This window comes from Dermacentor variabilis, unplaced genomic scaffold (assembly GCF_050947875.1).
Source record: "Dermacentor variabilis isolate Ectoservices unplaced genomic scaffold, ASM5094787v1 scaffold_12, whole genome shotgun sequence".
NCBI classification, from domain to species: Eukaryota; Metazoa; Arthropoda; class Arachnida; order Ixodida; family Ixodidae; genus Dermacentor; species Dermacentor variabilis.
Genome location: NW_027460280.1, coordinates 2832523 through 2846856, shown reverse-complemented (window position 1 = coordinate 2846856; position 14334 = coordinate 2832523). Strand labels below are relative to the sequence as shown.

General features: G+C 48.4%; 1 protein-coding gene across 2 annotated transcripts in view; it reads left to right on the top strand.

Moving 5' to 3' along the window:
* LOC142565836 (mblk-1-related factor 1-like) overlaps window positions 1-2499 on the top strand; it is a 189202-nt gene extending 186703 nt beyond the window's left edge. The window contains exon 7 of one of the 2 annotated variants that reach the window (XM_075676380.1): window positions 1371-2499. In XM_075676380.1, the coding sequence (XP_075532495.1) occupies window positions 1371-1862 (492 nt within the window). In that variant the 3' untranslated portion in view covers window positions 1863-2499. The remainder of the gene's footprint in view (window positions 1-1370) is intronic. The other variant, XM_075676379.1, reaches the window with a different exon arrangement.
* The last annotated feature ends 11835 nt before the right edge of the window (window positions 2500-14334 follow it).

Sequence of the window (14334 nt, the reverse complement as noted above, 5' to 3'; positions counted from 1 at the left end):
GAGGCTCAATTTTGGAGGCATTATAGCTCAAAGAATTTTACTCGGAGTACAAAATATTCATGTGTACGGTAAAATGCAAAATATAATTTGTCAGAGTACAGGTTGATCCTTGATTTGAGCTGAATAAAAATTTTTTCAAATTATTTGTCAGTTAACTACAGAATGTATTTTATTCAATCAATGCGCTCATTCATCATTGAGGGCAAAAATCGCATGTGCGATGTCAGCATTCTTGTCTGGGAATAGCGGCTAGCGCTTATGACGTGCCATAGCACATCATCAGTGTTGTCTGATGCATTTGCTATGCAGAACTAAACATGGCCAATGAGTCGCACACCATCGATCACTTGTTTTCATGGCCTCTCATCGATAACAACTTAATGTTTTTTGCACTGTGTTCGTAGCCTGCGGCGGCCGATGAGACATCTCTTCCACACCGGCGATTTTTCCCAACAGATAGTCTTCTGCTGCACTCTGTCTATGAAGTGCTAAAAGATCGTCTGCTTTTGCAGATGACAAAAATTCAAGCCTTTTTCGCTATGTGAAGTGACACACTTATAAGTGAATGCAACCACCTTTGCAGGGAATCAAATCTGCCATTATTATTTGAACTAGCGTATGACGCTCGTGAAGAAATTCCACAGCGTAGCAATCGCAGAATGAGGTTTTCAGTGAAAGTCGACAGTTTCACCGTTTCACTTTCTGTTTGTGGAAACCAAATGGTGCAGTGCCGCCATGCCATGCTCTATCAATTTGGAAGATAGAACTAAAGTCAAGCCAAGGTCTACTAATTTTCCGCTTTGAGACAGTAATAGCGTAATAAGATGGAAACTTTGGTGAGTTAGTGAAACTGCATATTGTAGTTGCAAGTCAGCACTTGTCCTGTGGTCTTTGTGCGTTGTCAGTTTTCTCTGTGCATGCATTCGCAATGTCAACAAAAATGATGCAATGCTTTCTTAGTTCTTTTCTTTGTTGTGTCACAGTGGCCAGACAGTTGAAATTGTGCCAAAGGCCACAATATTAGATGAAGGGGCATTTTTCCACTTTTTTCTTGGAAAGAAACTCTATGTATATTCTGGTTTTTACGGCATTTAATACTTTTTTATTTAGGCAGTACTCGGAATGCTGGGTCTTGCTTGTGTTCATTTTTGTGGGCAAAAATGCATTTCTGGTCGCTCTAAAAGCTGCTCCTAAATGCCATGGGCCAGTAGCATCACTGGGATATATAACAGTAGGTAACCCAGCCAAGTTGGTTACTTCGAGAGGCTACTGGCAAGCACATTGTGACATAATATATTGATGGTAAATCACTTATAATGGTAGGAATTTCTCACAAGAGTCGGCAGTGAAGGGACCTGGTTGTGACGCAGTTCCTGTCGAGCATCCAGCAACTGGCGCTGCACCAGACGTCCGAGGAGCAGGCGCCCAAGGCACCTGCACTACCAGTTGTGTCGGACCTTATCCGTCTGCTGGCACAAGAGCGGCTGGCAGACGCCCGCCGTCCAGCCCCCGCAGATGTCATTCTCAAGGTGCCATCGTACCGACCAGCTGTGCCCCCCTCCACCCCTGCTGCTGCCGCCTCGAGCAGTTCATCAGAGGCTGCCACCGGGCCACCAACTGAGGAAAAACGCACACGGCCCAAGCGAGGCCGCTACCGCAACTACGATCGTGACCACCTCATTCAGGCGGTGCTTGCTGTGCAGCGGGGCGAGATGAGCGTGCACCGCGCAGGCACCTACTTTGGTGTCCCGCACTCTACGCTCGAATACAAGGTCAAGGAACGCCACCTGCTGCGGCCCAAGAAGCGGCGCCAGCCAGACGGCCTGCTTGAGGCGCTTATCAAGTCCACGCTGGACAAGTGACCGGCGCCTGGCCGGAAAGCGTCCCTCATGATAAGCTAGTCTACTCTGTGATGACCACGGCGAGAGAAAGAGTATTTTATATTGGACTGCTGTTGGGGCCGACTGTGATGACGGCGCTTTCCGGATCTCGTGCCTCGGGGCCCTGTTATGGGTCCCTGCCAAGTGCCTGCCCGGTGTACTTAGAGAAAGACTATTTTTCCACGCAGAGTATTTTTCGCATAATTTGGGCTGGGCGGCCAGTGGACTTAACCGCACTGCCATACCGCGCCCGGCGCCCATTCCACACTTAGTGCAAAGCCTTGTTGAGTTGGTCCCGCTGACCCTACACAGCGGTGGCTAGGTCATCCTTGTTGTCGCTTTTTTATCATATGTTTTATGTTTACTGTTTTGTTGATTTGTCAGAGATTTCATCTTTTTTTCTTCTGAGGATATCTACATGTCAATGTATTTTTGAGATCCCTGAAATGAGAGACTTCTGGCGGCGTTTTCCCAGTCTCTGTGGCAGACACCACTGTACAAAAGAGGAGTTAAGGCCAAATGATTTGCTTTGTGACTGGATGAACATTCCACCTGTTAATCCTTAAGTGGGCAAGTCTGTATTAAAGAGACAACCATGATTAAACCACGTGATTTTTTCCCCGTTGATGTCTACCTTTGCAGAGCAAATATGGCAGCACGGTTTTTATTGCTGTGCTTTCACAGATCGTGTCTTATGTGTCAAAGAATTACCGTATTTACTTAAATATACACTGGCCCCAATTCTAAGCCGACCCCCGAAAGTCCAAAGTCGGGGAAAAAAGTTTACCTCGAATGTAAGCTAAACAAAAAAGTGAGGGCAGCATTCACAAAATGAAAACAGCATTTATTGAATATGAGCATGCCGTTGTCACTCTTCATCATCGCTGCTAGCCTCATCGCTGTCTTCCTTATCACAGTCATCTCCTCATTGCAGCCCACGCAAAAAGCATCTCCCGGTGCCCCCTCCAACGACGGACGTTTTTCTCATCGATGCCCAAGTCCTGCCTGGCTTGAACGCTTGACGGTGCCTGTATGGCTAGCACAACTTTTCGTTTGAAAGTGGCACTATAGTGGCATTGCCTGTTTGGTGCCATTAGTACGATAGCACCACACCGCACGCCAATACGACACAGGTCAAAATGGCAACGTCGCTCATGTACTTCAGTAACTGCTGGCGCGGCTAGTAGTGGTTTCGTTATTGACTTTTCTGGATGGCGCCAGCTATGCACCACATTTATCAGTTTCAATGAAAAACTGGCGCATTCTTTAAAATCCTCCAATCTAAGCCAACCCTACAGTTTGCTATATGATAATTTGGAAGAAACTGCCGGCTTAGATTTGAATAAATACGGTATTTTCACTGATACTGCAACAACAGGCACTGAAAACTGCTTCAGGTTCTTACTAAAGCATTGAATGTTGGCTCAGTCAATGTCACTTCTTTGCAGCAAGCAATTAAAGTTATCTATATGTTGAAACGAAGCTACGAGCACTGTTAACCTAATTTAGTAAGTCAGCAGCTGTTCATGTGTGAGCACTCATCAGCTCAGGCAACCTGTTAGTGTAACTTCTGATCAAGGCTTCAAGACACTTGTGCATGATTGTTTGTGATCAATGTTGGTATAATTAAGGTGATCAATTCACTTCCATTTGCCTGCATTGTAGCACCACTTGTGGTCATCCCAGAATGCATTGGTGAGAAGTGCAGTGCATGCTGTTGTGACTAAGGTTCTTAGTAGCGTAGCCGGGTCAGTAAAGGCATTGTCAACAACAATCCCTGAGGGATCCTAGCAGTTTAGAATACTAACATTTGTTTACAGTAGCATAAGTTCAGTGAAAATGCTGCAAAGGCTTCTGGCCTTGTAAGCTCCTCGGCAATGGAGCACACAGTTAATTGCACTTAGGTTGTTCAATGCACAGAATGTGCCTCTGGGCCTGTATATATAGGCACATTTTTCTTCAGTGCTGCTGACCCTCACTTACGTACTGTGCTGTTTCCAAGTCGACATTTCTCTAGGGGTGGGGCACTCCTTCTTGACACTTGTCCTCTGCTGCCCTGGCCAGCAGTCGCCACTGCTTGAAGCATCTTCAGTTCTGTTTGGAAACACAATAGGCATGGAATAAGATAGGTTATAATCGCATGTGAACAGTGCGGAGGTGGAGTGATGCCTTCCAGGGTTCATGTGCGCAAATGAATTGCTTTGTTTGCCGATACACAAAAGGATATATATATATATATATATATATATATATATATATATATATATATATATATATATATATATATATATATATATATATATATATATATATGGGCTATTTCCGCACACTGAAGCACGCATCTAATATAATGGAAGAGAGAATAGTCCAGAGGAACTTGAAATCCCACAGGTAACGCCAGAATAAGTAAAGAAAGCCTTGGGAGCTATGCAAAGAGAGAAGGCAGCTGGGGAGGATCAGGTAACATCAGATTTCTTTTAGGTTGGTGGGCAGATTGTTCTAGAGAAACTGGCCACCCTGTATACGCAATGCCTCATGACTTCGAGCGTACCGGAATCTTGGAAGAACGCTAACATAATCCTAATCCATAAGAAAGGGGACGCCAAAGACTTGAAAAATTATAGACCGATCAGATTACTGTCAGTTGCCTACAAACTATTTACTAAGGTAATCGCAAATAGAATCAGGAACACCTTAGACTTCTGTCAAGCAAAGGACGAGGCAGGATTCCGTAAAGGCTACTCAACAATAGACCATTTTCACACTTATCAATCAGCTGATAGTGTACGGAATATAATGTACGGAATATAACCAACCCTTATATATAGCTCTCATTGATTACGAGAAAGCGTTTGATTCCGTTGAAACCTCAGCAGTTGTGGAGGCATTACGGAATCAGGGTGTAGACGAGCCGTATGTAAAAATACTGAGATATCTATAGCGGCTCCACAGCCACTGTAGTCCTCCATAAAGAAAGCAACAAAATCCCAATAAAGAAAGGCATCAGGCAGGGAGATACGATCTCTCCAATGCTATTCACAGCATGTTTACAGGAGGTATTCAGAGACCTGGATTGGGAAGAATTGGGGATAAAATTTAATGGAGAATACCTTAGTAACTTGTGATTCGCTGATGATATTGCCTTGCTTAGTAACTCAGGGGACCAATTGCAATGCATGCTCACTGACCTGGAGAGGCAAAGCAGAAGAGTGGGTCTAAAAATTAATCTGCAGAAAACTAATGTTTAACAGTCTTGGAAGAGAACAGCAATTTACATTAGGTAGCGAGGTACTAGAAGTGGTAAGGGAATACATCTACTTAGGGCAGGTAGTGACGGCGGATCCGGATCATGAGACGGAAATAATCAGAATAAGAATGGGCTGGGGTGCGTTTGGCAGGCATTCTCAGATCATGAACAGCAGGTTGCCATTATCCCTCAAGAGAAAAGTGTATAATAGCTGCATCTTACCAGTACTCACCTACGGAGCAGAAGTCTGGAGGCTTACGAAAAGGGTTCTACTTAAATTGAGGACGACGCAACGAGCTATGGAAAGAACAATGATGGGTGTAACGTTAAGGGATAAGAGCAGATTGGGTGAGGGAACAAACGCGAGTTAATGACATCTTAGTTGAAATCAAGAAAAAGAAATGGGGGGGGGGGGGGCATGAGCAGGACATGTAATGAGGAGGGAAGATAACCGATGGTCATTAAGGGTTACGGACTGGATTCCAAGGGAAGGGAAGTGTAGCAGGGTGCGGCAGAAAGTTAGGTGGGCGGATGGGATTAAGAAGTTTGCAGGGATGACATGGCCACAATTAGTACATGACCAGGGTTGTTGGAGAAGTATGGGAGGGCCTTTGCTCTGCAGTGGGCGTAACCAGGCTGATGATGATGATGATGAAGCACGCATCCTGCTGAGCATGGAAGAATGCGCCAGAAAGACTGTGAAGATGACGATCAGAGTCTCGCTCGTGTTGTTCTGCCATCTAGCCTGTAGCCGTCTCTCTCGGTATATATATTGTAAATACAATTTCCTATTCCTTTTGGCTACTCTCATCCCCGTGGCGTTTTGGTGGGAGGTGCTGGATATCCACACGGTAGAATGGATCTCCACAGCGGCCAATGCTTGACTTTCTCCACAATGACGGAAGAGGGGTCGGCGCCCACCGAGGCGACTGCAATGAAAGCGATCGTCCTGGTTCAGCTAAATGACCCAGGCACATTCTGTGGAACTGACAATGTGGACATCGAGGACTGGCTACCCCTGTATGAGCGTGCAAGTAATTATGATCACTGGGATTAGACGATGATGTTGGCATACATTATTTTACCTCAAAGGAGCAGCGAAGGTGTGGTTTGAAGATAACAAAGACAAAACTGGGGGCTGGGATGCATGCAAGGAAAAGATGTGTTCCCTGTTTGGCAAGTCTGCAGGTAGAAAGGCGGCAGCAAAGAAGAAGCTGGCGTCTTGTGCGCAGTGACAGTCATACCTGACTTAAATACAGGACGTGCTTGCCCTTTGCCGCAAAGCCAACGACGGCATGATGGAGTCGGAGAAAGTGGGCCACATGTTAAAGGAGATAGCAGATGATGTCTTCAGTCGGCTAATCTGCAAAGACTGCGATACCGTCGTTGCCATCATCCAAGAGTGCAAGCACTTTATGCCGCCAAAAGTCGACACACTGCCCATCATTTCGCTTGACTTCCGAACACGGCAGCAATGTGGCCGTGCTAAGACGTACATGAGCCGTCGGCACCGCTCACCGTAGAGCACGTGAAGATCAATCGACGGCAACTTGATGCTGTGTCTCCTGCTTCTACGTGCGGCTGTGCCTGTGACCATAGCTCCCAGATGGTGCCACTAGTCCAAGCTTTCGTTCATCAGGAGCCCTCCAATGCTGGCCTGGACTCTGTGTGTGCTGCAGCCCCTTACCAGCCGATCGACCGTTGTCCCTCACTTTCGCACTCCCAAGGTCAAAGGCTGCCATTCTATACTCGCAATCCAGCCGAAAGGAGGACTGCTGATGATCGTCCCATTTGTTTCAACTGCCGTCGTATTGGACACGTGGCCCGCCCTTGTAACAATATTGGTATTAGGCGCCCTATGGATACAACCGTCGCCCCGACATGGATCATGGCCAATTTCAGCCCTACCGCGAGCCTCCCCAAACCACCAGCAACGACGCTCCATCCATGTCGTATCGGCATTCACCATCCCCACGTTGTCACCAGCCCCGTTCGCCGTTGTCTCATCGCCAATCATCTCGCTCGCCCCAATTCCGTCGCTCTACGTCTCCGATTGAACGACTCCTATGGGAAAACTAGGCAATGCAGCACCTAGAGGTGATGCTAGATCGACGACTTGCCTGCCAAATCCTCTGACCACACTTCAGACCACAAGGAACCTGATAGACGTTAAACTGGATGACGCACATGTTCTTGTGGATACTGGGGCTCAGATATCAGTGACGAATTCGGAGCATCGTCACCACCTTAAGAAGGTCCTAGGACCAACGCCACCCACAGTACCATTCATTCTTGTCGCCGATGTTGGAATGTTTCCCTTGCTAGGGATGTGCTCTGCTCGAATAAGTGTTGCTGACCGATCCACAAGCGTACTACTTGCCGTGCTCGAGAAATGCTCCCATGAACTCATCCTCGGTATGGATTTTCTGTCTGCCCATTCTGCCCTTATTGACTGTGCCCTTATTGACTCTACCCATATTGAACGTTAGCTGGTGCACGCAACTTATCCCAGGCAGCATGACCCTAGCCCACATCTCTTCTATCGATGAGTGTGCCGTTTCTGTATTCATCACCGATGCTTTGTCCTCTGCCCCTTCCCCTTCCTCGCACAATCTCGTCGACGGTGATATTGACAAGATGATAGCGTCTGACCTTGTTCCTGCTCAGACAGCCGATGCGCGGCGCACATTGAAGTCCTACCACGATATCTTTGACTTTAATGACCGTCCTTTGGGACAGACATCTGTGGTCACTCAAGATCAATACTGGGGACGCCAGCCCAATCAGACGGAAGTCCTCATCGCGTGTGCTATGCTGAGCGTGAAGTGATACAGCATGAAGTCAACAAGATGCTCACCATGGACGTCATTGAACCTTCATGCAGACAATGGGCATCACCTGTCGTCCTAGTCAAGAAGAAAGATGGCAGCTGGCGCTTCTGCGTAGACTACCGCCACTTAAAGTAACGCGCAAGGACGTCTACGCTCTGCTGTGGATCGATGATGCTCTTGACTGTCTACACGGCTCTGCCTACTTCTATCGACCTGGGGCCAGGATACAGGCAGATATCTGTTGATTAAGACCTTGGAAAAACCACATTTGTTACGCCCGATGGACTTGACCAGTTTAAGGTAATGCCCTTTGGACTGTGTAATGCCCCACCCACATTTGAAAGAATGATTGACTCCCTCCTTAGTGGATACAAATGGTCAACATGCCTCTGTTATCTTGACAATGTCATAGTCTTGTCGCCGACATTTGAAAGCCACCTTAGCCGCTTGTCGGCAGTTCTTGAAGTTTTCTGGCAAGCAGGCCTTCAGCTCTACTCTGCCAAATGCCGTTTTGGCTGCCGCGAAATTACCGTGCTTGGCCATCTTTTGAGTGCTGAAGGCGTGCAACGTGACCCAGAAAAAAATTGTGTTGTCAAAGACTTCCCTATGCCACGTTCCACTGCAGACGTACGGAGCTTTGTCGGCTTGTGCTCCTATGTTCGACGTTTGTCAAGAACGTCGCCGATGTCGCCCGTCCACTCGCGCAACTCTTGAAGAAGGAAACATTTTCTCCCTGAACAGGCCACTGCGTTTCACACGCTCACGATTTCATTTGCGTCGCCACCCATCTTGGCCCATTTTGACCAGTCAGCCCCCGCTGAACTTCGCACCGACGCGAGTGGACATGGCATGGGCGCTGTTCTCGGCCAGCAGCAACAAGGACGAGACCGCGTCATCGCCTATTGCACTCGCCTTCTTTTTTCTTCGGAGTTCAAATTTTCGATCACTGAGCGCGAGTGCCTTGCACTAGTTTGGGCTGTCGGCAAGTTTCGACCATACTTGTTCGGCCGCACCTTTTCGGTCATCACAGATCACCATGCGCTTTGCTGGTTGTCTTCCCTCAAAAATCCGACTGGACGACTTGGTCGTTGGGCACTGAAACTGCAAGAATGCAGCTTTGACGTCACACACAAGTCTGGCAGACTGCACCAGGATGCAGACTGCCTATCCCATCATCCAGAGGATCCTCCCGACTTGTCAGCGCACGATTCGGACGCCTGTGTCTTCGCGATATCCGATTTAACCGACATACGCAGTGAACAGCTCCACAATTTGCGATCAGTTATCTACCGCCTATGCTCTCATCACTCTGCCCCATCCGTACAATTATTCATGCTTCGTGACGGAATGTTACACAGACGCGACACCATCTCCGATGGCCAAGAGCTTCTCCTGGTTGTTCCCGAAACACTCCGTTCCATTGTTCTCAAAAAGCTTCATGACGCCCCAACCGCTGGACACCTCAGAGCAACTCGCACGTACGATCGCGTTCGGCGTCGGTTCTTCTGGCCAGGCCTCTATCGCTCTGTGCGCTGGTAAGTTGCTGCTTGTGAGTCCTGCCAGCACCACAAGCATCCATCCTTGTCGCCAGCCGGCCCTCTACAGCCCATAGACATTCCAGGTGTGCCGTTCTACCGTGCCGGCCTTGATCTCATCGGGCCATTCCCAACATCTCTGACTGGCAACAAGTGGATTGCCGTAGCTACAGAGTATGCGACACGATATGCTATCACTTGGGCACTGCCGACAAGCTGTGCCACTGACGTTGTGGAATTTCTCCTTTACACCATGGCGCACCTCGACAGCTGCTGACCGACCGCGGTCGCTCATTTCTGTTGCAAGTCGTTGATGACATTCTTCGTTCGTGTTCCATACTTCACAAGCTAACCACTGCCTACCATCCGAAAACCAATGGGCTTACCAAGCGCCTCAACCGAACGCTAACCACAATGCTCTCCATGTATGTTTCCTTGGACCACCGTGATTGGGACAGCACCTTGCCTTATGTGACATTTGCCTACAACTCGTCACGCCATGACACCGCTGGCTTTTCTCCCTTTTATCTCTTGTTTGGCCGCCATCCCACATTGCCCTCGAGACTCTTTTACCATCACCTGTGCACCCTGTTACAGACTACACGCGCAATGCAGCTTCTCTGGCCACAAAAGCTCGCCAGATTGCAAGGGATCGTCTTTTCGCCTCCCAGCTGTCCCAGAAGGCCCGCCACGATTGCCATCACAGAGTCGTTAATTACTCTCCTGGCTCTTTGGTCCTCCTCTGCATGCCTTGCCGCCACATTGGCTTGTCCTTAAAACTTCTTTCCCGCTACTCCAGGCCTTACAAGTGTTATATAAGGCGTCGCTGCCTACCGCAGCGCCATGAGCAGGCGCGCGCTTGGAGCCGCCCGAGGGGGGAGGAAGAAGATGGAATAAACGCAGAGGATGAGTGATGTCTTCATTTCGGTCGTACTGAAGAATATGCACGATATAACATAATTGGCGACGAGGATTTAACAACCCATGTGCTACCGGCTTCCCCTTCATCTGTGCCGTCGTTTGCTGCATATCATCCTCTACGATGAGTATTTCGGGGCTACATCCGCCACCCCCGTTCCTGTCCTCACCTGGAGACCCAGTCATCCCATGGGAGCAATGGATTCAAGCGTTCAAGAACTACATGGTGGCGTCGGGCGCCTCCGACCTACCTGCCTTGCGTCGGAAGGCGATTCTGCTCAACTGCCTGGGCTTGGAAGGACAACGCATCTTCCAGACCCTCACGTCAGAGGACGATCCGCGCTTTTTGGCTTCGAGCGCCACCGGAGGGACGTTGACGACTCCTGCCCCAGATGAGATTCTTCAGGTGTGCTTCGGACTGGCATCGGCACCGTCAGCGTTTCAGAAGATGATGCACATGATTCTCCAAGGTTGCAAATGCGTCTTGTTCTACATTGACGACATAATCGTGTACGGACACTCCAGAGAGGATCACTTGGTCAATTTGCGCACTGTTTTGAAACGGCTCTCTGACGCTGGTCTCAGGCTCAACTATAAATGTGTTTTTGACGTCACTGAGTTGACTTTCCTGGGCCATGTTGTCAGCGCAAAAGGGTTATTCCCACTGATGTCATCTATCGAGGCGATAACCAAGGCACCATCACCTACAATTATTAATGAACTTCGCTCGTTGCTGGGCCTCGCAGGCTTCTACTCCAAGTTCATCCCGCATTTTTCTGATGTTGTGGAGCCAATGCGTGTTTTGCTTCGAGGAAACGCGCCTTTCGCTTGGACTGCGGCAGCCCAAACCGGCTTGGAGCAGCTGAAAACGTTGATAACATCTTGCGAAGTTCTTCACCTTTTTGATCCTGAGTTACCCGTGTACGTTACAACTGATGCCTCGGGATACGGATTAGGTGCTGTACTGCAGCAGGATAACGGAACATCACTGCAAACTGTCGCGTTCGCCTCACGCACTCTTCAACCGCATGAACGGAAGTACTCCGTCGGTGAACGTGAGGCCCTTGCCTGCGTCTGGGCTTGCGAGCCCTGGCACGTTTACCTGTGGGGCCGACCTTTCACCTTGCGGACAGACCACGCTGCTTTGGTTACGCTCCTCTCAACGAAAGGCACAGGTCACCGTCCGTTAAGGATTGCGCGCTGGTCATCACGGTTGCTGTGCTACAACTACACCATGCAATACAGGAAGGGTAGCGAAAATGTCGTGGCTGACGCACTCTCCCGGCTGCCCGTACAGAGTTTCATCCAGGATGCACCCGAAGAAGAATTTATATGTCTCTTGTCCCCAGTAGTTACCATGCAAGAGCTTCAAGAAGCAAGTGCCGCCGATCAGGCTATCTCTCAAGTTAAGCAGTTTCACACTACTTCTTGGCCTGACAAGAAATCCTTGTCAAAAGAGCTGCTACCTTACTTTCACGTGCGATCTGAACTCTCTGTTGTTAGCGACATTCTTTGCCGGGGTGACAGGATTGTCGTGCCTTCCGCTTTGACCTGCCGTCTGATGGATCTGGCTCATGAGTCACACCCAGGAATTAGTCGTACCAAAGCTCGTCTTAGGGAGTCATATTGGTGGCCGTGCATGGATAATCACATTGAAGAACTTGTACGCACATGTGTAGCCTGCCAGTCATGTGACAAATCAGCGCGTACATCTGCAGCACCAATGCAACCCGTGACTTTTCCCGAGAAAGCCTGGGATAAAGTTGCTATCGACATTGTGGGACCTTTCACGCAAGCTCCAGCTGACTGTCGATTTGCCATTACGCTTATTGATTATCACAGCAAGTGGCCAGAGGTGACTTTCGTACGCGATGCGACCACGTCTACAGTGACCAAATTCCTACTTGAACTTTTCGCAAGAGAAGGATATCCACGTGGTGTCGTATCCGACCATGGACCGCAATTTTCTTCAGCGAGTTTTGAAGATTTTCTGACAGAGCGCGGAATCGCCCATTACTACTCTTCTGTGTATTACCCGCAAGCTAACGGCTTAGTGGAAAGATTTAACAGGGTATTAAAGTCCTATATTCAATTAGCCCTGTTAGAACGTCGTGAGATAAGAACAGCGATGTTCGATTACCTACAAACATATCGCTGTACGCCTCATGCGACTACTGGTGTTGCACCCGCTATTCTTCTTCATGGACGCCAACCTCGCACCAGACTTGACATTGTGGGATTTCCTGCCAAATGTTTCACCGATGACCCTTCAAAAGCACTACAGCAGTTGAGAGAGCGCATCAAGAACAAGCAACTGACGTCGAAGCGCTACACCGATCAAAAACGCGGTGCCAAGGAACCCAACTTCGCCGTGGGTGACTACGTGCGGGTTAAATTACCTGCAGTTCATGGGAAGTTATCTTCACAGTTTTCTGCGCCCAAGAAAATTATTGGAAAGCGCGGACCCGCCTCTTACCTATTGGAGGATGGGCGGGTGTGCAATGCTTCTAAATTAGCGGCCGTTCACCCTGAAGCTATCAGCAGAATGAAATTAGGTACCACTGCTGTCATGACCTGGTCACCGGCATCCGATCACTCAACTAGTGCGGCTGTAAGCAATTCATCACAACCTGGCACATCAAGCGCAGATGAGGCACCCCTGATTCCTGAACCACCTGCTGCAGGGCGCACGCAAAAAGCTTCAGGTAATTTGCCAAGTTGCGAAGAGCGCGTGAGGAGAAGCGCCCGCAACAAGAAGACACCAAAGAAGCTGCATGATTACATCTGGAAGTAACGGACAATTTTTTTTTTCTTTCACGAGGGGATATGTTATATAAGGCGTCGCTGCCTACCGCAGCGCCATGAGCAGGCGCGCGCTTGGAGCCGCCCGAGGGGGGAGGAAGAAGATGGAATAAACGCAGAGGATGAGTGATGTCTTCATTTCGGTCGTACTGAAGAATATGCACGATATAACAACAAGGTCCTACGACAGATCACTGCCATCACGTACGAGAGCGCCTCATTGGACAGTCGATCATCTGCCACGTCCACCACTGATATCGTGCATGTCTCTCGACTTAAACATTATGTTGCCAGACACGATACTACTCCTCAAGCGCTGTGTTACGCGCTATTCCCGCGCACTGAAGCACGCATCCTGCCGAGCATGTAAGAATGTGCCAGAAAGACTGTGAAGACGACGATCATAGTCACGCTCGTGTTCTGCCATCTAGCCTGCAGCCGTCTCTATATATATTTTGTAAATATAATTTCCTATCTCTTTTGGCTACTCATCCCCGTGGCAACATTATATATATATATATATATATATATATATATATATATATATATATATATACTCGAACACACATACACACACGTTTAGTAGGTAATTGTTGCGAAGTGTCTGTTGTGCTGTGTCACAACTGCGTTGAAGCGTTTCATGCATTTATGCATTCCAGAAGCATTCTACTGACCTGCACATGTCAGTTTGACTCGCAGCATGTGTGCACAAAACATGTCTGGCATTCCCTCAATTTTTTTTTACTGCTAAAAAATATATACTTACTGCAATATAAAAAACAGCTGTGTGACATTTCTGTCCATGCTACAAAGCATGATATTTCCCACATGGACTTCATGCCCTTGGACTTCATGCGGAACCTCACGGCGACGCTCACGTCGATGGCAGAATTGCGCCTGGAGTGTCCATATAATTGCTATCTCAATAACAAACTGTTCGATTGGAAAGAGTAAACTACAGAACTGGTGGAAAAAGGAAATAAAGCAAGCTATACGCTTCGTGCACCGCCTATAGAGGCGCCACTGATAGCCACCCAGCGGTCGTTTCCAACAGTACTCGCGGGAGCAGTAGCAGACAACCCTTTGCAGCAAGGATGGCTGAAGTTCGCGGCTGCGATTTG